General features: G+C 40.3%; 2 protein-coding genes across 5 annotated transcripts; one reads left to right on the forward strand and one right to left on the reverse strand.

Annotated features, from left to right (window-relative positions):
- The first annotated feature begins 324 nt into the window (after positions 1-324).
- rabl6b (RAB, member RAS oncogene family-like 6b) lies at positions 325-17,864 on the forward strand. 4 transcript variants are annotated; one of them, XM_041999637.1, is made up of 17 exons: positions 326-473; positions 2,088-2,457; positions 2,552-2,686; positions 2,991-3,038; positions 3,204-3,233; positions 3,617-3,669; positions 3,795-3,883; positions 6,037-6,177; positions 7,742-7,847; positions 8,004-8,107; positions 8,536-8,915; positions 9,994-10,147; positions 10,613-10,816; positions 11,902-12,163; positions 12,271-12,457; positions 14,193-14,251; positions 15,131-17,864. In XM_041999637.1, exons 2-17 carry the CDS (start codon positions 2,328-2,330, stop codon positions 15,326-15,328), a joined length of 2,280 nt encoding a protein of 759 aa, XP_041855571.1. In that variant the 5' UTR covers positions 326-473; positions 2,088-2,327; the 3' UTR covers positions 15,329-17,864. The 4 variants fall into 4 exon arrangements, with proteins under 4 accessions (XP_041855569.1, XP_041855571.1, XP_041855570.1 ...); XM_041999635.1 differs by lacking the exon at positions 15,131-17,864 and having other exon boundaries at positions 325-473; positions 14,193-14,647; XM_041999638.1 differs by lacking the exon at positions 3,204-3,233 and having other exon boundaries at positions 327-473.
- si:ch211-102c2.4 (uncharacterized protein LOC568178 homolog) lies at positions 15,803-24,068 on the reverse strand. The gene is made up of 5 exons (XM_041999644.1): positions 23,934-24,068; positions 23,313-23,597; positions 22,168-22,257; positions 19,688-19,710; positions 15,803-18,085 (listed from the first exon to the last, which is right to left on the reverse strand). The coding sequence occupies exons 1-5, from the start codon at positions 23,968-23,970 to the stop codon at positions 18,047-18,049; spliced, it is 474 nt and encodes a 157-aa protein (XP_041855578.1). The 5' UTR covers positions 23,971-24,068; the 3' UTR covers positions 15,803-18,046.
- Between the last annotated feature and the right edge of the window lie 55 nt (positions 24,069-24,123).

The raw sequence follows: 24,123 nt of genomic DNA on the forward strand, positions 1-24,123 counted from the left end.
CCATTATGCCTTGTTTTTTCATTCTTCAATCATCCAATCCAATAAACAACACCAAAGAAGAGTCAGTAGCAAAACAAGCTGTTTGACTTTGGCAGAGAAGATGAGGCTCATTTTTCATACAACCCACATCCTCAACTCTGCTGGTCATCCCAAACATTTTCCTTACAAATGTGGCTCCATTTAAAAATAAAATAGTCAGACTTTCTAATGTTTTTTAAGTTGATTTCAAGGAATAACTGTTACAAGAGATGATCAACCCATAATTATTTTCTTATTTTTTTGTGATAAGTTTGTAACTGTTTCTTTTGAAGGTTTTTACCGGAAGTTGTGCGTGTCATCGCTCCGCTTGACGTCAGGTCGCCGCTGCTCTTTGCGAAGGAATGTGGCTGCTACATCGCTGCGAGGATGGGAGTCAGACAGATGTTTTGAGGAGACAGTGTTAGGACTGCATGATGTCATTTTATGAAATAATCGTGAGTATTTGTAGCCCGTCCTACAGAATCTTATTTAGCGTAGCTGTCGTAAAAATGTTACTGAGCTCTGAGTGGGAAGTGCTAAGCTAACATCTACTGGAAAGCTAGCTAAAACTGAGCCAGGGGATAACGTTACCTTTCAGCTAAGGTAACAGTAGGTAGTAACACTGGCTGCCTTATCACTCTTCTAAAGGCTGATTGACCTTGACAAACCACGTAGATGAGTTTTTTTTATATATATATATATATATATTTATAAACACTCAAAGGCGCATTAGAGCACTGTTAACTGAGCAAGCTGTGTGTGCAGCTAATGCTAGCTGAGTGACGGTAAAGAGAAAATAGACATCAGAAATAAAAACATTAAGATGTGTTGTCACGACACTGCTTATCCAGGCTTTGTATTTATCTGGTTAATTTTTATGCCAAATGGGCACGCACCTCGGATTGGTAATGTTAACTGAAGACAAATCCCGGAGCTTTGATTGTTGGTGAATAAAGTATTGCTTTCCTGGACAATGTGGCACCTCCTTTCAGGGTTTTTTTAGGAGTAGGAAACAGTCCTGCTCTGATCTCATACGCCTTTTATGTGTCTTAGTCCAGCTATATAATTTTCCATGAACTTATCCATGCAATTGAGCATATAGGTGTAAAACACCATCACTTTAAAGACCCTACACTAAGCAAATGTACAAGTTCATATTGTTCTTGTCTGTAGTATAATGAACCCTTTATTGACCCAAAGAGTAATAGGCAGAAAAAATAAAAAAAATCTAATAAGTCTTCTTTTTTTGGCCCTTTAACAAAATGTAAAGACATAGAAACAAATAATTTGCATATAAGCAACATTTGCATGTTCTACTCGCATTGTGTGGATTCTGTCCGGGTACTTTGGCTTCCTCCCACCATCCTAAGGCATAAAAATCAGTCACTCTAAATTCACTCTAAAGTCTCCCTAGGGGTGTGTGAGAGTCGTTGTTTGTCTCTCTGTGTTGGCCCTGTGATGGTGACCTGTCCAGGGTGTGCCCTGCCTCTCTAGCCTGCGAATTGCTGGGATAGGCTTCAGCTTCTCAATGACCCTGAATTGGACTAAGCAGTACAGAAAATGAATGAATGAAGCATTGTTTCTTACCATGTGGTGCTTCAGAATTACTATAGCGCAAAAGGTATCTACCAGGGCCAGAAGACAAGCATCAAATTGTTTACAAAAGGGTTTTTGTGCAAAGTCTGCACCATGAAGTGATGCAGTAGATTTCAGAAACTGTTTAAAATATAATTACACTGTTAAAGAGTTAAATCGGTTTTCACAGTGTTCATAGAATACATGCTTTTTCTTCAATGTTACGTTGCTACTGCTACTGAGGAGTACTAAAGTGTTAAACAGGGAAAGTGCAAGTTTATATCATGGTGATGTGATTAAGTAAAGGAAGAACATGCACCTGCACAAAAGGTTGTGTCACAAATTGTAAAACAGTTGTCAACTAAGTCATGCAACAGAGAACTGCCTTCTTTGTTGTTTTTTTGTTTGTGTGTTTTTTTATTTCAATCTCATCTGTTTCTTTAAAGGACATGACAATTCATTACCAACTATTTGTTTTATTTGTTTGTTTCCAGGTGATGCTCATGACAACATGGTAGTTATCTCCAGCCCTGACCGGCACAGAAGAACATCTGACTATATTTGAACGTAAGAGTTGTTATTCAGTCGTTTGACCTGATATTTGCTTCTAAGCATGGACCCTTGACTTGATCGGCCATCGCGACATTCTGTTACGCTTTTCCTTTTGTTATCACACGAGGAGTCGTCAGGTGCAGTCCCACTCTTTTACTACCTGCTTGTTCTGAAGCCTTAAAATGTTTTCGGCCCTGAAGAAGCTGGTGGGGTCTGAGCCGGGGCAGCTCAGGGATAAAAACATTCCCGCCGGCCTGCAGTCCATGAACCAAAGCTTGCAAAGACGCTTTGCCAAAGGAGTTCAATACAACAGTAAGAAAAATGTCATCTGCCCATCCCAAATATCCAAATGAAACTTCTTATTCATATGTGTTTCGTGACAATTTTGATGTCTTTCTCTCTCAAGTGAAAATAGTTATCCGAGGGGACAGGAATACTGGAAAGAGTACCTTATGGCACCGACTGCAGGGAAAGAAGTTTGTGGAAGAGTACATACCCACTCAGGAGATCCAAGTCACGAGTATTCATTGGAATTACAAAAGTAAGTCCTCTCGTCTCTATTCCAGCTTATTTCATCTTCTGTGTATTTCTGCTTTGATGAATATTTGACATCTGCCGTTTGTGCCTGGTGATTTATTTCAGTGGCTCCATATCAAGGTAAAAATTGAAGCTGTAGTTACAGCTGACTGATTTTAGAGTAGGTCTATTTGTGTTAGTGCCTCCGTATCAACTTAGTGTTTTAGATACTAGCTCCATATTCGTCACTTACCAGCCTGTACATTAAATCCCCTTCCTGTGTGCAGCAACAGCATGAATAATGAATCCAATCTTTGCGCTTGTCACAGCTACTGATGATGTGGTGAAGGTGGAGGTGTGGGACGTTGTGGACAAAGGTGAGTTTCCATGCCTGTCAGTTTTTTCTCTGAAAGCCACCTCACTACAGGATGATTTTTCTTGACTTCCTGCTTCAATATTTGAAGACATCAGAGATGCTTGTTCAGTTTGCTTGTTTGTATCTGTCCTCGGTGTTGATGATGTCTCTCTCGCACTCGTCTCAGGCCAAAAATACCCTCTTCCTGAAGGTGTAGGTGAGCGCTGCTGTAGTGTATAGATTTTTTCGCTTGTGTGCTGTGGGTTTCCCCCCTTCCCCCGCCTTCCCCTACTCTTTAGTTTGGCTGCTCTCAGGTTTGCAGTGTGGCTACATCTAAGAGTTTGGCTAATTTTTCTGCTATGTTTAGCTACGACCAGAGCATCCGCACCATGTGAGCCGTGACTTAGTGCCAGCGGTGGGTCTTTTAAAGAAGATTGCAAGATACTTTTCCTTAAGAAAAGTGGAACTGCTGCGCTTGCTTTACTCATTATAAACTTAATCTTATGTAGCAAATCAAGCCATAAATTGTGATGTTACTGTTCTTTTTTTATTACATGTATAAACTTCAAACTTGTGATATTTTTTTCGTTGTTCCTTCAGGCAAAGGAAAACGGCGGGGGGAAAATTTAAAGCTGGAGAATGAGCCGCAAGAGGTGATTATCACATGCTTGTCATGTGTTTAACTTCATGAGTATGTGGAAGAGCCTTTTATTGGGCAGGCATGAATGAATACTCTGCATAGTATTATCTTTAATAATAATAATACGTGTTGTTGCAGTCAGATGAGGTGGCCCTGGATGCAGAGTTCCTGGATGTGTACAAGAACTGCAATGGAGTCATCATGATGTTTGACATAACCAAGCAGTGGTAAGAATCCTCTCTGTTGCTGCAACTCTCTCATTAGTGAACTCTAATGCTGCAATGTGCATGCACAAATAGGGTTTCAGTATTTCTGCATGGGGCTGTGAAGCTGAGAAGCCTCACTGGTTAAAGGCAGAGTCCTGATAAGACTTTGAAGTATGACTATTTGGAGCATCTCGAGGGAACACATGGACATTTTTAGATAGCAGTTTGGGGCGTAATGAATTAGTTGGGATTTAAATGGGTATTTCTGTTTCTTGCTAAAGTACTTTTTAAAATGTTGTTTTCATGATGAGGTTCAGCCCAAAATGTCAAATTTTTTTCTAGAAAATGCATTGACTGGAAAAGTTTGAATTCCATGTATAAATGTTGCTTCTGGGAAAAACACACACTATGCAGACAACTAGATTTACCATTTCCTCCCATTTAGGCAACATTTACTAATCGCCAATCAATCAGTCAATCAGACTTTATTTATATAGCACTTTTCATACAATTTTGTAACTTAAAGTGCTTTATAGAAATAATAACAGAAAAGAAAATAAACTGAAAAGAAGCAAAAAACAAAAAGTCATTGTCAGTCTTGATCTCACACACACACACACACACACACACACACACACACACACACACACACACACACACACACACACAGAAATCAAAATTGTTAAGGGGAGAAACTGAAATCATTATATGGCAATAAATACACAAATGCAGCAACGTTTGTTTTCATTTTAAGTCCATTTTTCTTCTTATTCTTCTGTTTTCAGACAGTCTGACAATTCTCCGCATGTCTTAAGGATTTTTTCCATTCAGACATGTGATGCATGTAAACACGTCATAATCGGAGTAACTTTTCCAGGATCCGTGTAAACAGTATCTCCATTTAAGACATATTGCTTGTGTAAACACAGCTAATGTCGGTCATGTTTCTGTCTAATTACCTGCTGTACGTTAAAGTCACACCCCTACAGCAGCATTCCTGTTATCGTGGGATGTTTCACAGTGCTGGCCCTCCTTTACAGAAACGTTGTTTGGGGCCTGGTCAGGATTACGTTTGCTCAAAGGTTTTTTCTTTCCCACCTCTTTCTTAGTGTAAGTAAGTAATTAAGTAAGGTTTTATTTATAAAGCGATTTTCACAGATAAAAATCACAGTGATGTACACAAAATGGGTGCAATAAAACAAAACAATAATTTCATAACATAAATATTAACCATCAGCAAAAAGTTTTCCTGAATAAAATAGTTTTCAGCTGCTTTTAAAAAGAGTCCACGGAGTGGACCACACGGAGGGACAGGGGAATATCATTCCAGAGTCTGGGTCACTTTGGGTTTTAAACGGGTCTTTTTCAACCTTCAGGAAGCTCTGGCCTAAAGACCGAAGGGTGCACCCTGAGGAGTAGGGACACAGCAAGTCGGCAATATACTGAGGGACCTGACCATGTAACACTCGGAAAGTCAAAACTAAAATTTTGAAGACTGTACCAAATTTGACCAGAAGCCACTGAAGTTTTGATTAAATTGACATTAGACATAAAAGCTCGATCAACCACAACCCCAAGCTTTCTGAGGCTGGTTTTAACAGACGAGCCCAGAGCACCAAGATGGTTTTTGATCAGATCTGAAATGCAGCTGCTGCAACTGTTTTAGTCTTACATCCACAACAAAGCAAAGATGAATACAATTTAATACATTTTCCCTCCTGAGTTAAGCATGGTGTATTAAATATGTGCTGTGACGTTGGTGCTGACATGAGTTCTTTTCACACAGTGGTTGCTCCGGGACCTCCATGAAACTGTTTCTCTTTCGTCATTTTTACAGAGCAGATGTGTCAGTGTGTGCTACGACTCAGCAAACTGGCTTCATGACAAAGCCCATCGGTTTGACTCCATTACTGCTTTTCATGCAGTCTCTGAGGCGTGTTACTGTTCAGCCTCTGTTCTTTAACAGGACGCTGAATGGTCAACAAAGGCGTTGCCTTCCTGTCTTAAACAAGCTGTGACAAGCCCAGCAGAATATATCCCACCTGTCTACCTGAAAAGCTGAGCTGGCCTTCATTTATTTTAAAGCTCCCTTTTCTTTTTTCTTAGCATTTGTTCAAAATTTTTCTTAACTCACCTACAAATCAATGTTGCGTTGTGATTTTTGTCAATTACAGGACGTTTAACTACATCCTGAGGGAGCTGCCCAAAGTCCCCACCCATGTGCCGGTGTGTGTCCTGGGGAACCACAGGGACATGGGCGAACATCGCGTCATTCTGCCTGATGACATAAGAGACCTTATTTCTGGGCTTAACAGGTAGAAACCAACTCATGTTGAAGTCCTCTAGAGTTCTTAACTGTTCTTTATCACCTTTATGTTACTAATCCTTCGTCCCTCAGTTATCTTCTTAAATATGACAGGCTGCCTGGACCTTTTTACCTTTTTCACTTTCAATAAATGTGTCAGACAGTGCAAATACTTTTTTTTCTCAGGACAGATGTATAGGCCTGTCACAATAACAAATTTTGCTGGACGATAAATTTTCTCATGAATTATCGCGATAAACGATAATACTGCTTCACATAAGTATCGATAAGTATTGCAAACTTATTGTGCTCATCTTTTCTTACCATGCAATCAACTGACTTATTCCTTATCATGACAGGACTACAGATGTAGCTTCCTAAATCTGGCAAGTATTTCTTATGACATATGTTTAAAGTAGTGTGTAAAAACATAAAAGTAAAAAAGTGGAATTGTCACCAGGTTTCAAGAACAAGTTCTCTGTTGTTGTGGAGCATGTAACAAGCTGTACACCTCCAGGGTGTAAATGGCTCTTCTTCAGAAGAATCTCTAAAAATCTAAAAATGTTTCAGGAGATTAGACAAGAGTTATTCAAAAGAAATCTTTGTGTTTCTAGAAAAAAAACAGTATAACAATAGGAAAAGTAATCAATAAAACAAAAATGAAACAATTTGAGACAAAGACAGTACATACTGAAAAACATGACTGGAAAAAAAGGTTTAAATATCCAGAGTATACAAATTATTACGTATTGTGGTTTTTTGTGGTTGAGATGGCAACAATCCTCCTGTACATCCTCCCAGACTTTTAACATTTTCCGCTGCCGTTTTCTTCCCTAGTCCACCACCACATTTTTCCCCTGGCGGACTTCACTGCACATGTGCAGCTCTCAGCAGAGATTAAAAAAGAAGACGATGTCTCACTCTGTATTTTTTTTTCCTCTCTTTGGCATGTGCATTGTGCAACTCTCAGCAGAGATAGGATTAGAAGACGATGTTTCACTCTGTAGTTTTTTTTTTTTTTTGTTAGTTTTTTGCAGACAATAATTGACGGCTAAATTTGTTGTCAACTATTTTTATTGTCGACTATTGTCAACAACGTCGACTAATCGTTGCAGCCCTATTGTCAATGTTCAGATTTCATTTGGAATTACGTTGATGGTGCAAATGGTTGCAGGGTTTCGGTCAATTAAATTCTTCGTCACCTGCATCGTGTCACGCTTCCCAGACTGAAATGTTCAGGCTGCACAATTCCACTTTTTGTCAGGAATGGATAAAATGATTGTGTGTAAATATGACCGTTACATTTAAAACTAGCAGATGCTCAGAAAATGATCGTGTGTTTAACATGTTGCAGTTTTGCTGAACACACATGCGAACACTGGACCCAGGCAGTATTCTACTTTTGAGAAATTTGTTAATGGAAAAAAATTATCCGATTTCAAATTTTCAGATTCAGATATTTAATTGTTAAAGAGTCTTAGCTTGAGTACATTTCACTTTTCATTTCATTTCCTCCTTTGAAATAAACCTACTCCATCTAAACATAACATTTTCGTACTACTTGTCCTTTACAGGCCGATGGGGGCATCTTATATCCACTATGCTGAATCGTCTATGAAGAATGGGTTTGGCCTAAAGTATCTGCACAGGTTTTTCAACATTCCCTTCCTTCAGCTGCAGGTTAGCTTGTTCTTCATGTACACTGAGTATTAATACCATCGAGTTTCCCTGGATACGCTGGTTATAAACATTCTCCTTAAGTCATTGCTACGCGTTTGTCAGTATGGCAGGTGATATGTCCGTGTAGTTCTTAGCTGGATGTGTGCTTGTGTGCAGAGAGAGACCCTCCTGAGGCAGCTGGAGACCAACCAGCTGGACATGGATGCCACCCTGGAGGAGCTCTCTGTCCAGCAGGAGACCGAAGATCAGAACTATGAGATGTACTGTCCTTTTACTTCCTATCTCCTATCTTCCTATTATAGAGGCACTTCCAGGCACCAGGCTTCCAGGTTCCTGCTGCACACGGCGTGGAGGACACCGTGTGCAGCAGCTGTTTCATTCATGCCCTCTCTGAGGTCGTGTGCTGCTAAGGCTGTGAAAACACTGCACACTGAAGCAATGCTGCCTTCATCCAGATGTTAAATTTAACACACCTTTATGAAGTTATGCACCATTTAATGCATGTTTTTCTGCTAAGATTTTTTTTTCTCAAAAACTCCTTAACATTGTTTTTGATTCTCAGTTCATTTTTGTTTATTTTAGTAAAATGGGCCACAGCTTTCTGAAGATGGCCCCTGAATTTTCTGAAGAATTTTGTTCTGCAGGCTAATTCAGATGAGTATTAACAGTCCTGTTGTAATTCCTACAGTTTCCTGGAGAACTTGGAGTCTCGCAGTAAGGGCTATGGTTCTCCTGGTCCAGCCAATGGTCAGAGTCCCTCTTCCGGCTCCCAGTCCCCCATCGTTCCTCCCAGTGGGGCCTCCACAGGCAGCTCCAGCCCCAGCACCCCACAGCCACCAATCCCCTCCCAGGCGCTTCCACAGTCACCGTCTGTGACTGCCTCGTGCCCTCCACCTCCCCCAGTTGGCAGGGCGGCTTCACCCACAGCTGAGATTAAACCATCAGCCCAGTCACCAGAACACCAGCAGCTCCCAGCTGCACCCGAAGGATCAGCCCCTCAGAAACGCAGTTTCATTTCCCGCTGGTTTGGCTCATCTCCTGCCTCTGATGCTCCTGCTTCTGCTGCGGGTCAGTGTTAGTCTGCCAGGTTGTATTTCCCATACAGCTGCTGATTTAGCCTGCGTGGATGGAGCTCCACCACTCAGTTTTTTTTAATCACACAGTATGATTGCACAGTCAAAGTAAGAATATATTTTCTTTATTTGCTTTATGTATGCTCACATCTTCAACATGAAGCGGTCTTTTGTCTCAAAACATCTCTATGCCTGATCCCAGGTGCTTTTCATTTTTAATCTTTTGAATATTCCAACAAAATCTCTAAGTTATCTGTAATGAGAAGTTTTTTTAAGGCAAACATATTTCTTGTTCACTTTTTAAGCCCAGAACATATTTCGTGTCAAAAGGATCAAAATAAATATGAAGCCAAAGGTAATTAGAGGTTTGTTCTCTGAAATCTTTTTTTTTTTTTTATTTCCTGTGAAACTAAAATGTTTTTTTTTTCCAAAAAAACCTTTTGCTTTTCAAAGGCTGATTACAGAGGTAGATTACAGAGTGTAATCTACCACATTTCCCTCATTTCATGCTAGAGTAGGAAACCATGTGATGGGGTTTGTCAATCAGATCTGGCTTTAAAAGTAATTTTCTTCCTGGTGTGATGTATGACATGGTGCAAGAGAAACTCCAACCATGACATTATCTGACTAGTTGCCTTCACCTTTTTATTTTCTGTGTTCAGACTCAGAAGATGCACTGTTTTGCATCTAAAAATATGAGCAAAAACTATTTAAAATAAGTCTCAACTCAGTATTTAGTGACATTCAGATACAAGAGTCTGTAGTAACTTCAGGTGCCAGAATGTTTTCATATTGTTTGAAATTGAGGGATACAGGCCCAACGTTCTTCTTGAAACTTAAAGGACCATAAGTAGTCACAAGATTTAAGACTTAGCAGCTGAGAAATGCAACGCTGTTGTAGGGATCAAAGGACTGCCTGGTGGTGGAATGTCATGTGATTTCTGGTTTTTGTGTCATTAACCAGGCGAACACACAGCAGTGCAGCGATGGGAGCTTGTTAGTTCTGCTACAGATTAGAATTAAGGGGACTTTCTTCATTGTTACTCATCAGCTTGTCTCAATGTTTTCCTCAGAGGACCCTCCAGCACCGGCGTGTCCTGCTAAGGTGCAGAGTGTGGATGACTTTGTACCAGATGAACGGTTGGACAGGAGTTTCCTCGAGGATAGCCTTCCTTCAAAAGGCAAGGCGCCTCAAAGTGCAGCAGCTCCAGCTGTGGACAGCGACAGGTGAGGAGATTCTGAAGGTTTCTGCTCATATTTGTAACAATGTTCATGAACTAAATTGTACAAATTCTACATGAACTCCTGTTTTTGCTGTTATGCAGCTTTTCCCTTGTTACTAGACTTGATACAGTTTATTTTTAATCACTTTTCTGTTTATTGAGAAAGTTGTATGTACATCAGAGTTCACTAAAGGCCACAGCAGACCCTCACTCGGTTGTTTTTTCACGCTGACGACGATGTGGACCGGTGTCCAACAATGGAGGCAGCACACCTCTATAACCACCAACACTGGTATCACTCAGCTGATTTTACATTTTAAACATGCTGTCTGGCTACTTGTTTGGTTTTTTTGAGGGACCACAACAGCACCAACTGGACAAAGATGTCTTTCTTTGAACTTGAAGATGGTGAAACTGCTGCGTGGAAACAGCTAAAGAGGTACTTTGTCTTTTTCTCTTTCTGTCTCAGTGATGGTGAAGAAAGAGGAAACCCGATGGTGTCTGGTTTCCAAGATGAGCTGGATCCTGATGACACCAAGCCCAACCTTCCTCCAGCTAAAACCGTGCCCCCCAGTAAAGATATCACTCTAACCAGTGATGAGGAGGAAGGAGATCAAGCAGCCCCCACAATCACACAGGACCAAGACCTGGACAGTGAACCCGATCTGAAACTGTAAGTTTATTCACTTGTTTATTTAAAATAACAACCTAACAAGAGTCATGTCTGGATCATACAGGCAGATCAGTGCAAGTCATACATGGAACATAAAGTTACTGCACGTCTGTGTGGTTGCGTTGTTTGGTTTGTTTATTTAAAGACATATAAAGAGTGTTTATGTGATTTCACCTGTTTATATTGTTAGCAAATAAATAATAATAACAAACTTTGCAATATCCCTGCAGTTGTTGCAATGACAATAAAGTTCTATTCTAAATTGTAAAAATAATAATTATTGTACCAAAAAACTCTATAATTGTGACATCTTTACCATCAACAAACTTGTACGCTGCATTCCTGAAAGAGTTCCCTTTCTTTCAGTGAAGTGGTCCTCCTCATCCTCATTAGTCTGTGGAGCTCTGCTTTATTTACCCTGCAGAATGTAAAACAGCAGCCTGCAGCGCTGCATTGTGGGATGTTTCCCTGCTATTATTAACCCGTCAAGTCATGTGTTAAACTTTCTCATGAAGCTGGATCTGTCACCGTTCTGTCTCCCTCAGTCTTTTTGCTTACTGCTGCCGGTAGGGGGGCACAGCAGCTGCCAAGGTCCGCCATTATTCATAATCACGCTGTTCTGCCCTCTGCATCCCCCCTGGAATTCCCTCTGTCTAAGATGAGCTCTAGACATGAAGTTTTTCTGGACAGATGAGACAGCAAAGTCCTTAACTGCACCTAGTCAGAAACTCAGCTCACTTGGTTGTAAGACTTCTGTCTGTATCATTAAAAAAGGCTGGATTTTTTTTTTTTTTACTGTTGTTAGTATTATCTGCATTAATGCAAATAAATACTTAAAGGTGGGTGTTTCTGGTAAATATGTCCCGCTGTTTTTTTGGGGGGGATACCGATCAGCCTCATGGTATCAAGAGGAAACAAAGTTTCTATGACATGTAGCTATGACGTTAGCTAACTCTAAATGTTCACTACTGGAGAAAAAGATCATTCAGATAAGAACAGGATATGTTGACTAGACGTTTATATCATTTTCATATTGACCGACATCCTGCTGCTAGTAACTGAATTTCCACACCAACCTGTTTCAGACCTGTGGTCCACCTCACAAAGCCAAAGGAGAAATCCAAAGCTCCAGAGCCCAGAGGCCAAACCACAGCACCCATCTCCCTCGCTTTAACCCCTGCAGCAGAGCAGCCCGCTCGACACCAAGGCAAAAAGAAGGGAAACACTCCTAAAGCTGAGGACTCGGACACAGATCCCGAGGCGCCTGTTGCCCAGCAGATGCTTTCTTTCATCATGGATGACCCCGATTTTGAGTCTGAAGCATCCGACACCCCAAAAATCACAAAGGTGAAGTAGACAGATTCACGAGCCTTCAAACCTTCACTTCCTTCTCAACCTTTTGATTCCTAAATGCATTTGATTTAATTCACATTTGGCTCTTCGATTCAACGCAGGATTCATTTCCAGTCAGAGATGAGCTTCTGTCCGACCTCTCCGATGATGACATGCCTTTAGCCAAGGTGCCAGAACCACTGAAACCCACTGTGATCTCCTTCAAACCCAAGGACGATACCGACCTGTTTGGCCTGGGAATCCAAGAGGAGCCTCCTGCAACTAAAGACAGTAGCGAAGACCAAGAAGGCAAGTCAGGAAATATCTGAGTTTTTCTGTCTGTAGAGCACAGAATATTTAAACAAAATCATCTAAACTAGCCCGAGGCTGTGTTACCATAAACAGCTTATTGTTTCTAGATCATATAAAACCTATTACAGTTCATTACATGAATTAAAATGGTTGAAAGTGAAACATATTGACACCATTAGCTAAATGTCTGTTTTTAGAACAGAAGATGCACGTCTTCATGTTTTGGGAAAAGAATAAAGGAAAATAATATGATCCACCTGATCTGAAACAGGAGAAAACCTGCTTAAATTTGATGTGGATCATGTTATTATCATCACACAATCAAACCTAGGAGGATGTTGTGTCTAAAACTACCTGTGTGTTCGTGACACTCATCTTACAAAGCAAATGAATGTAAAATGTAACCAAATTCTGTCCTTGAATACTGTTTTGGTATATCTGGATCTTATTATGTCTTTATATTGATTCATTTTATTCCAGTTCTACTTTGTAACAAAGCTGGACTGTTTTCTAAAGAAACTCTGGATGTTGCTAGGACCAGTTTTTGTGTTATGTCTTTATAGATAAAAGCAGAAAGGCCTGAACAAACTGTTCTATTTGCTTTAATTATCTTTAACTATCTTCTCTATGCATGATGAGGCATTTTCATGCTGGGGGGGGGGGGGGGCTGACAGGTTGTTTTGTACGTCAGATACAGAGACAGTCGGTGGGGTCGAGGTTAGCCGATGCCAGCTTTTTATTTAAAAGCACCAGCCTATACCCCCTCTATTCTGTAACAAGTAAATAGAGCTGTCAGTTCGTTCAAAGACAGCTTTTCTTTTTGTTCTGTACCTTTAACCAGAAAAACAAAGAAAAAGTTTTTACTTAAACAAGCGAAGAGCTTCTGTAGGTCTCACTATCCACCATAAGTGCACACACCCACCAGCACGTTTCAAGGGCATAAAAGACTGGATGCGGTGTGATGGCACCATCCTGACCAGTTCCATTTAAACTCAGAAAAATGATTTGACTCAAGTGTTGAGGAGTTTTACCATCACAGCATTACAGTCATCAGTGAAGCGACATTTGCACAGTATCCTTTGCATCCTGACTTCCAGTGATTCCTCACACCGCACCTAAAATCACCACCAGGATAACAACCAGCAAATGCATCCCGGGCCTCAGTGAATGACCCCCGGTGTCACTCCTAAGGTTTTGTGCTCAGATCTTTTTGTTTCTTGCCCGATGCATCCAGAAAAAATCACTGCACATTGATTCAGTTGAATTGGAAAAAGCCACACATGGAATCTTTCTTGCACTTTAAGCCATTTCTGCAGCGAGTGAACACAGCAGCCGTCAGCTTTGGGTCTTTATACGCTTCATACAGCCGAGCCGTGCATGTGCTTGGACTTTAAAACTGCTGTTTTTAATAATGATTTCCAGCATTAAGCACCTCAGTGTGCTCAGATGGGTTCATAAACAGTGCTTCTCTCACAAATCAGATCAATTTTCTTCTCCTTTGTCATTTTATATCTACTACATAACTTCGCCTGTTACACAGCTGTTAATGTCAGGCTGGTTGCTCTGACAATCCCCATCACAACCTCTTCCATTTTAGCTGTCAGGAATATTTAAGGTGACGTCCTTTTAACTCTGCAGGTAATCCGGGAAACATGGAAAAGTACAGATGAAGCACGCCAAAAGGGTTTCATCCACCGGCTGACACTGACTCTGATATCTTGTCCTCTTTCAGAGAAGGAAAGCAAGCACTCCTCCAAAGAGAAGAAGAAGAAAAAGAAGAAGAGCAAGGAGGTAAAGAATTTGTTCATAACACATATAAGTGGGAGATCTTCTGTGTGTTCACTTCTGTGTTATGATGGCAGTTTCACTAGAACCAGCGGACATGGCGATGGTGGAGAAGGTTGTGATTGTGCACATTCTCAAAAAGAGGCAACACAGAAGATGCTGGTCTGTGCGGCCGTTAGATATGTCACAACTTCTTCTTCTTTGTTCCTTTTGCTGGTCACACGTGAGTTTTTCTGAGAAACACTGCCTGCACCATTTCTGTTTTGCTACCTCTGGATAGACGTCTATGCATTCTCCAGCATTCTAGGGCCGGCGTGGCTCAGTGGCTAGAGCGGTCGTCTTGTAGCCTTAGGGTTGCCGGTTCAATCCTCAGCCTGTCAAGCTCATGTCGAGGTGTCCCTGAGCAAGACACCCAACCAAAAACTGCTTCCGATGGGTCGTGGTTAGCGCCTTGTGTGGCAGCTTCTGCCATCAGTGTGTAAATGTGATGTTTAATGTAAAGCGCTTTGGGTATCTTTCCAGGTACAGTAAAGCGCTATATAAATATAGACCATTTACCATTTAGCACATCCCAGATATTCTCAGTGGGGGTTACGGTCTGGACTCTGCTGAAAATTATGTCTATTAAGCACTTTTTCACGTTGTTGAATCGTAGCACTGTGATCTTGACAAATGTCTGTGCCATCAGAGAAGGAAAAGCCAGACTTATTGATGGGCATTCAGGTTGACAGGTGACTTAATTATTGTATACATTAAACATATTGGACCAGTTTACACAGACAAACAGATCACACAATAAATTGTTCATGATATAAAAGCTTTATTTCTGTGTGGGTACATCTTTAAAGGCTGGTAATATCAGTAACTGTTCATCTTTACTTGCAGGAAGATGAGAAGAGCAAAAAGAAACACAGGCACAAGAAAAAGGAAAAAGACGAAGACGCAGCCACTGCAGGAGATGAAAAAGAGAAGAAGAAGAAGAAATCTCGGTCCAAGAAAACCGAAGTGGACGAACTGGAAGACTTCCTGGGTGGAGGAGCAGGATCAGTTAAAAGAGAGGACGGCGATTATGAAGAACTATAAAAGCTCCGGTTTAATTAGGACACGAAGCCGTGGAAGGTCAGCGAGAAGCGTGGCCGCATAAGACCTCCTGGATTTTAGATTTGTGTGTGCGTAACGCAGTGTTTCCAAGCCATACACTATCGGCACGACTACCAACTGCACCCAGATTCTGCTTCCTGGGTCTTCTCACTGATTGCTTTCCATCAATAAGAAAAGGCTGGAGGACCCACACGTATGAGATAAATGTGATGATCGGTCACAGATCAGCTCTTTGTACTTTAACATGATTGAATAATGTTGATTTAAGGTTTTCTTTGGTTTATACACTCAGAATCAGCTGCTGTAAATATGGTTACAATTTAGTCTGAATGTTTGTGTGGTTGGTGTCGTAGTTGCGAGCATGCTCTAAGTGATGACTGACTCCTTGAAAACTCCAGTTTTCTCATCGTTCCTTCCTCGTTGGCTCAAAAGGTTAATGACAGATTTAGTCTTGTGTTTAATTATGGAAAAAAAAAAAACATGTTGAGTGGGCTGATTTATGAATGGCTTCTTATTTCTCTCCAGGATTGCATTGTTCACACTAAGTCAGCTTCTTTCTTAGTTTCTGTCATGTTTGTCTGCACTTAATTTGTTCTCACCCACAACTGACTAATGGTCTCAAATAGGGAGATGTCTTTAAGCTGAAAAGTATCTGCTGCTTTTCTATTTGCCACCATAGCAGCCGTTCGTGTGCTTTTCCTCTGCTGGTTGGGGTCAGTTGATATTTAAACAACTTTTCCACAGGACAGAATCTGTTTGGCAGAAAGTCATTGTGTTAAGCTCAGAAAAGAAAAATCTGCAATCATAAACTGATGAAAAGCAAAAAAGCCCGGACTGTACGTGGAGTTTTTCCATTACATGCTGCTGTATGGTTCAGCTCGGTTCCTTGCTTCCTTTTTCCTCTCCTGAAACCCATCAACATGGTTCAGATCACATCTGCTGCAGCAACTTAAATGCAAGACATGCAACTTTGCACAAATGTTTGCAATGGAATTGATTAATAAACGTGCTCACGGTTTAGTTAGTAATGCACACAACATGCAGTGCGTCTGTGGGTTATATTGTAATTTGTGCGGCAGCTTTAAAACATCATAGAGGAGGCGAAGTGTTGGTGTGTGCTGCAGCAGAGACGTCATTTACACCGAGTGATGATTCTCAGTGACTGATCGTTTCCATGTCACTGCATACCAAAAAAAAAAAAGAAAACAGTAACATGGTACAACCTACAGTGGAAAAAAAAGAAGTCAAACCATAGCATGAAATGGAAAATCGCCACTGGGCCCGAGGGTTAGCATGTGACTCGTCTGTGGACTTAACATTGGATCAGCCTGACCACATCAGCTACTGTAATCAGTCTTCGTGCTGTTGGCTTCATCAGAGTCTGACGTGGGGTGGCCACACAGCAGTTCTCCCCATTTTCTCTGCAATTGCCTTAAAGAAGGTCACTACAAGGGAATGATGTGCAGCTGTCCCCCAGAACCATTTTAAGTGTTCTTACTGTAAACTGTTTGCTAGCTCCGTAGGGTTTAGAAAGTTGTCCTCACCTTTTATTGGTGGATCTGTAGCATCCGGTGATAAGATTGCAGTGAAACAGTACATTTATTTGTCTTCTGCTTCGGTTTGATTCTCATTGAGCAGCACTCCTTTTAAAGGACAATGTTAATATTTCTAAGTGCAACATTTCCAGGATTTTCTCATTATTTTATCCTTGTGTTATTTATTATTGCTTGTATTTGTGTTGCTAAACTTCAGGGTTTTCCTTGTGTGATCTACTTTGCGTTCAGGCTGTCCTTAATGGTCAAACTGAAAATACACCTTATTGTGGGTCAAAGCTGGTCACATTTCTGAAATTTCCTCCTGTAATGTACACAGTATGGATGTTCATTTACGCAGCTTTTTAAGGAAATGCACACAGCGATACGAACTCTTCACGTTACGTCTTTTGTCCCAAGGACCTAGCTTGTCTGCTCGTGATAAACTTGAGATGCATCTTCCATAACTCACATCAAGCAGGTGAAGCATCCAAGGGAAGTGATGTGTATTTTTGAACAAAATTTCATATCCTGACAGATTTCATACAGTTGTCCATCTCCTGCAGGCAGACGGTTACACTCTGTTGGTTTACAAAGAAATAATGTTTGATATTCCAAAGTTGAAACTATGCAGCATTAATCCTGAATACTGTGTGCTTTTTTATTTTATTTTTGTCTTGTTTAAGGATAAATGCTGATTACAGTTTCAAGCAAAGCATGAGACTTAAATGTACAGCAAGAAAAGAATGTATAAAGTATATAAAATATAAATATATATATTTGAAGAGCTCTGTTCCAAAATGGCCTACACCCCGTGGAAACTATGCCACTGAAATGTTTGAATAAAGGACAGTCATGTCAAATTCTGCTGACAAAGTAATAACATTCCTCAGAATGATATGCACTTTAGAAATTTTGTGTTTCAGGTATTTTTTTCACAAATGGATGTATAACATTTTGGAATAAAACCCTTCATATATTTTTCACCCCATGACATGTTCCATCTTTACTCTATGTGTGAGTTTGCCTCAGTTTGTCCAATAAATGCAAACTTATTTCTTCATAAAAAAGGAGAGAAAAGTCTTTTTTTTTTAAACCTCAACACCAAGTCATGATCTGCTGCCATGGTGCTTTTCATGACTCTGTCTCACTGGAGGATGCTGCACCATCACTCTGCAGCAGCATCAACGAACATCTCCTCTGCTTTCTGAAGAAAGACGAGATAAAAAGCTAGTTAGCTATGTTTTGCAAATCTCATCGCCTGATATTTTGTTCCCAGTAGAACATAAACAACACATCTGATGATGAAACAGACATTTGACTATTATAAGGTAAATATTAGCTCATTTTGAAATGGATGGCAGTAACATCTTTTTAAAAAGTCTGAACAGGGGCTACGAAAGGCTGGGAAAGTAAATGGAACAAATCAAAAACAACTGGAGGAGCATTTGACAACTAATTAGGCTAACTGGCAGCAGGTCAGTAACAGTATAAAAGGAGCATTTCCAAGAGGCAGCACCTCTCAGATGGACCGAGGTGCACCAATCTGTCACAAGCTGAGTCTAAAAATTATGAAACATTTCCAGAAAAATGTCACTCAATATTAATTTGTGAAGACTTTGAGAGATCCACAATTTACAGTCTATATTATCAAAAGAGTTGGGAGGAATCTCTGTGTGCATGGGACATGGCCAAAGGTCAAAATTGGATGCTCATGATTGTCAGGCCCTCCCTGTGTTAAAACAGACATGATTCTCTACTGGACATCACTGCATGGGCTCAGGAAGACTTCCAGAAGTCACTGTATGTGAACTCTTCACATAAAGTGACGTCTGGAAGTCTTCCTGAGCCCAGCATACAGAGCAGCTGGTCTTCTCACTTCCCACAGGCAAAGATATATGTGAATATCTAGAAGCACTGCTGTCTTCTCTGGACCAAAGTTCAATTAAAAGGGTCTGAAGCAAAGTGGAAAACTCTTCTGTGGTCAGATGGATGAAAATGTGAAATTTTTTCTGGAAAGCATGGAAGGCGTGTCCTGCAGACTGAAGAGGAGAGGGAGCATCCAACTTGTTATCAGTGGACAGGTGAAAAGCTGCATCTCTGATGGGATGGGGCTGCATTAGTGCCTATGGCGTGGGCAGCTTCCACATCTGTGAAGCTCCATCAATGCTGAAAAGTACATGGAGGTTTTAGAGCAAATCTGCTCCCATCCAAACAACGTCTCTTTAAGGGAAGGCCTTGCAGATTTCAGCAAGACGATGCTGAACCACATCCTGCATCCATCACAACAGCATGGCTTCACAGGAGGAAAGTCTGGCTGCTGAACTGGCCTGCCTGCAGTCCAGAGCTTTTGCCAATACAAAACATCTGGAGCATCATGAAAGCAGAAATCCAGCAACCAAGGTCCAGAACTGTTGAGCAGCTAGAATCCTGCATCAGACCAGAATGGGCAACATTCTTCTCTTATAACTCCAGCAGCTGGTGTCCTCACTTCCCACATGTTTCCAGTCAGTTGTTAAAAGAAGAGGGGGTGCTACACAATGCTAAATATCATCCCGGAACTACTTTTACAGACATGTTGCTGCCATCAGATTCAAAATGAGCTAAAATTCTCCATGAAATGGTAAAATACCTCAGTTTCATCTGATGTGTTGATGATGTGCTCATGCTGAGAAATCATTTTGGTGCACTTCATTTTTATTTACATTTTACACAACATCCCAACTTTGGGAAATGGTGTTGGACAAGCAAAACACAACATAATAAACATTGTATGTTTTCATTTAGTGAGAAAGAAAAAATGCTTTACCTCATAGTGAAATTTTTTTTTTTCTGCAAAAAGAAAAAAATATTTTGGTTAAGTCTTCGTGATGCAAATTCATCTGACCACATTTCTGAAAAAAAACTGGAAAGTTTTTAAAAAAGCAAAAAAAAAAAAAAAAACTTCAAACAAATCAAATTATTGATTTGACTTTTTACTTAATGGACAGTTCCAAAAGATTGTACTGTATAGGTAACACGAGCTGGAAGATTTTATAGTCTTTAGATCAGGGCTACTCAATACGGCCCCTCGAGGACTGCAGTCCAGCAAGTTTTCCTTCTTCAACACACCTGACTCAAACACTGACTCAGTGTGATCGGCTGTTAGATCCATTTAATTTAATTCAGGTGTGCCGAAGCAGGAATACATTGAAAACCTGCTGGATTGCGGCCCTCATAAAACTGAATTGAATACCGCTGCTTTTGATGGTGACAGATGAGGGTGCCAGGATTGGGTATAAAAGCGGGATCAACCAAAGTCTTAGTCTTTTGAAGCAAGTATGGGTTGTGCATCAACACTGTCAAATTCATCAAAAAATAATTAGTAAATTAAAAGAAGGTAATCTAAGAACGCAAAGCACTTTGGTCTTTTAACATTTATAGAGCGAAATAAAATGGAAAAATTCTGGAAATCTCAGAAAATTGACTGTCATGACCCTTTAAGCCCCCAGGCAGCACCACATGAGAAACCAACAAGCTACCATGACGGTAATCATGTGGAAGTCTAAGTATCCTGAAAAACCTCTTTGACTCCATACAGTCTGTTGCTGTATCCAGAAGTGTAACCTACCAACTATCAACCAGCATAAACACCACTGACTCCTCTGGGCGCTAGTTCATCTCAGATGAACAGAAAGAGAGAGGACATGTGTTCTATGTTCAGATGAATCCACAATTCACCTGCTATTCAGAAAAATGGGTGTCAGGCTTTATATCATAAATATGAAAAAAAAAAAAAAAACACCCAGGGTTTTTATTGGGGAAAAACCATCATGGTGGTATCTCTTCCCAGGAGATAAGTGCTTATTTCAGTAAGATAATGTCCGACCTCCTGCTGTATGACGTCAGATACACGGTGTGTGCAGTCAACCTGTCTGAAGGCTTGTTCTCTATATGAGCAGCTGAAAGCTTTTATTCAGCCATAAAGCACACACATTCATGAGAAAAACCATCAGTTCCCAAAACCATTAGTGTGCTGCTGTCATTTAATTTATTGTTTATATTTTCTAAATATAATGAAGTCTGTCAGAGAATTTAAATAAAATCCTCTCTTCGTACCGTTTCTGTCAAATAAAGGTTTAAACCACGTAGCACATTACAGATTCAAACTTAGGCTGCATTTGGTAAAACATCCATACTTTTCTGGAAATGGGGTTTATGGTTATTTGGTCATGTGGAGAAACTGCCTGGTTCATACAGGCATAAAAGACACCAGAATCAGCCAGAAGTGATTTGCCATATTTGTAGAACCTAAACAACAAATATCTTAGATCATAAGTAACTGGTTTGTTTCCTGCTCTAGATTCTGAGAAACCCTGAGACAGAGCCTTAATTTCTTGTCATCATCCAAACAAGCTGACCAAGATATGGATATTTCACCATTTAAAGTTGCATCAAATCATTACGAAAAAAACAGTCAATTCAAAAAGTCTTTGTTTCCAAAGAAGCTGTCAAACCTGCTTCATGTGAGCATAAAGTGAATCTCAACCTTGGATTAATTCTGCTTCACAAGAGACATCCTGACTGTTTGTCATCAGATAGTAACGTCCTGACTGAAGCTTTGTATTTAACGTCATCACACGTAAAGAAGTTTGATATGATCATGATCGATATTGCAGCGTCATGTGGAAACTTCAATCAAAAGCGAAATTCATTAGAAATTATTGGAGTAAGATGTTGCAGTAATTTCCTAAACTGAATCATCTCACATGGTGTGTCTGACAATCAGAGGCTGATCTCAGTTAATGGCTACCTTCTAATTTCTTCTTAAATTGTCTGTGTTGTGAGTCACGTTTCTACTTATGTAATGCTCGGGATCAAAATGAACATTTATCTAAACATCTGGAAACCAAGGCCGTAACGGCTGACTAACATCACTAACATTGATGGCCCACCTGTAAGTAAAAGGTTTTTTCTCTAAAATGATCTACACTGATGATCTTTAAAATCCATCACTCTTAAAAGTTAAAAGCTGTATGTGTTTTAACCTACAGTGTTCAATAATAAACCGAAACATGGCAAATTCCTCAAAGATTTGGGGGATAATCATTCTTATTCTTGTTATTGTTACAACCTAAAATGTCTGAATTTGTACAGTTTTGCAGAAAGCTCTCAGACATATCATCTCTGAGCTTCATCTTTTCAGTGCTCACTTCCTGTTTAGAGCAGCATGACTGTTGACAGCCCATATTTCAGGCCTGACTGGCTAAAATTAAATGTGTTTGCGGTGGTGAATTAAAAAAAACTTACTTGACAAACACACATAGGTGGAAAGGGTGACTACGAGCACCAGAGGGAGCAGAATCCAGCGAGCTAAACTCCAGATGAAAGCACCAGACGCTGTGGGACAAGCAAGGAAACTGATGAGGGATTTTCATAAAGCATGAGCTTTGTAGACAGAAAGCTATGGCTACAATATAGAATATAGAAAGGGGGATTTAGAATGGACTATGGTAGACTTAGGATGGGCTTCAGAAGCAAAAGACCACACTGGGTGTCCCTCCTGTCAACTAAGAACAGGAAACTGAAGCTACAATTCACACAGACTCACCATAACTGGACAATAGATTTTTTTTTTTTTCATTATTAATCCTGATTGGGAAATTAGGCTTTGAATTTTATCCATATCTACATTATCAAGAGATCAGTGGGAAACCATGTTTGGACACCTGAGAAGCTGTTGGGGGTTTAAAGGCCTTGCTCAGGGACCCAGAGTGATTAAGAAGATGGAAAGATGCTGCCTGGTCTGATGAGTCTCCATTTCAGCTCCACATTCAGATGGTAGGCTCAGAATTTGGTGGAAGTAACACAAAAACATGCATCCATCCTGCCATGTATAGTTCAGGCTGCTGGTAGTGTAATGGTATGTGGGATATATGATATTTTTTGGCCCACTTTGAGCCCCTTAGTAGCAGCTTGGCCTGGTTTAACCAGCACAGCCTACCTGAGTATTGTTACTGACCATGTCCATCCCTTTATGACCATCTTCTGATGCTACTTCCAGCAGGATAAAGCACCATGTCACAAAGCTCAGATCATCTCCACCTGCTTCCTTGAACATGAGCATCTTTGGGATGTGGTTTGGTAAGACTTTCTTTTTAGTATCTTAATACTCTACTGTTGTCTTATGTCTGAATGAATAGTACTCTTTTGCTTCAGAACCCCAAAGAAGAGCAATCTGATTATGAAGCTTGGAGCTGTAGTAATTTGGATGTCTGGGTGAACAGTTAAATTTTATGTTTTGGAAATATAATTTTAGAGACACAGGAAATCACAACAACAACAACAATAAAAAACACAAACATGCATGCAATAAGATAACATATCTGTCATTAGAAACCTAAGTGGCAATAAAGCAAATGTTCATGATCTCTTTGCTATTTCATTAGACTCACAGCTGTAGAAGTAGCCTTCAGCAAGCTTAATAATGGTGTTGTTTTTGGTCAGCACACCACACCAGTACACTCCACTGTGGTCAGGCTCCATCATTACCACAGTGAAGGAGTGGGAGTGCTGGGTCACCTTCAGTTTGCCTCCATCCAACATCTGAGTGTTCTGGTTGAAGGCGAAGCCGGTGCAGCACTCAGCAGAGGTCTGCCGACACCAAACCCTCTGCAGGCTCTGGTGTTTTAGTTCATGGGGACATGACAATTTCTGCGAAAGCACTGCTTCACACACACCTGTACACAGTCACCAACAGGAGATATCACATTTTGCAAAGAGCTCAACCATATGATGTGATCATAAAATACAAAGCAGCCCAATCAGGACAGTTTAGATTCAATATGTCTACATTTTAAAGAAAATAAAAGACAAAAAAAGCCTTTGTTTACTAGGTTCATATCACGCCAAAGGTCTTTGTTTTAATATAAACACACATAAACACATTTTTCCATTTGTAACCTGTAGAAACATTAAACAGTTTAACTGTACAGTGATGCTCTAATCTGTTCTAGTAAGTGTACCAGCTTCTGATCTAAAATAAGGTTTTCTTTAATAGTGATATGAACACTTACCTACAGCCAAAAGTAATATGAAGGTCAGAAAATTCATATTCAGAGCAGAAACTGGTTATGATCGAGTCTATACAATTAAGAAGTGTAAAGAGGAGAGGAAGTTTTTAAAAGCAGCTGAACTTCAGGAAATGTCACTCACACAGTGATGTTATCAGTCTTTTCACGGAAGTTTTCTTTCATCAGTATTACC

The sequence above is a fragment of the Melanotaenia boesemani genome, chromosome 11, assembly GCF_017639745.1.
Source record: "Melanotaenia boesemani isolate fMelBoe1 chromosome 11, fMelBoe1.pri, whole genome shotgun sequence".
NCBI classification, from domain to species: domain Eukaryota; kingdom Metazoa; phylum Chordata; class Actinopteri; order Atheriniformes; family Melanotaeniidae; genus Melanotaenia; species Melanotaenia boesemani.

Bases quoted from the DNA above. Each gene is read 5' to 3' on its own strand.
- rabl6b (XM_041999635.1), top strand. From the start codon at position 2,328: ATGTTTTCGGCCCTGAAGAAGCTGGTGGGGTCTGAGCCGGGGCAGCTC. The intron at 2,458-2,551 runs GTAAGAAAAATG...TTCTCTCTCAAG, and splicing joins CAAAGGAGTTCAATACAACA to TGAAAATAGTTATCCGAGGG. The intron at 6,178-7,741 runs GTAGAAACCAAC...TGTCCTTTACAG, and splicing joins CTTATTTCTGGGCTTAACAG to GCCGATGGGGGCATCTTATA.
- si:ch211-102c2.4 (XM_041999644.1), bottom strand. From the start codon at position 23,970: ATGAATTTTCTGACCTTCATATTACTTTTGGCTGTAG. The intron at 22,258-23,312 runs GTGAGTCTAATG...CTTGTCCCACAG, and splicing joins TGAAGGCTACTTCTACAGCT to CGTCTGGTGCTTTCATCTGG. The intron at 18,086-19,687 runs GTAAAGCATTTT...GTCTTTCTTCAG, and splicing joins AAAAAAAATTTCACTATGAG to AAAGCAGAGGAGATGTTCGT.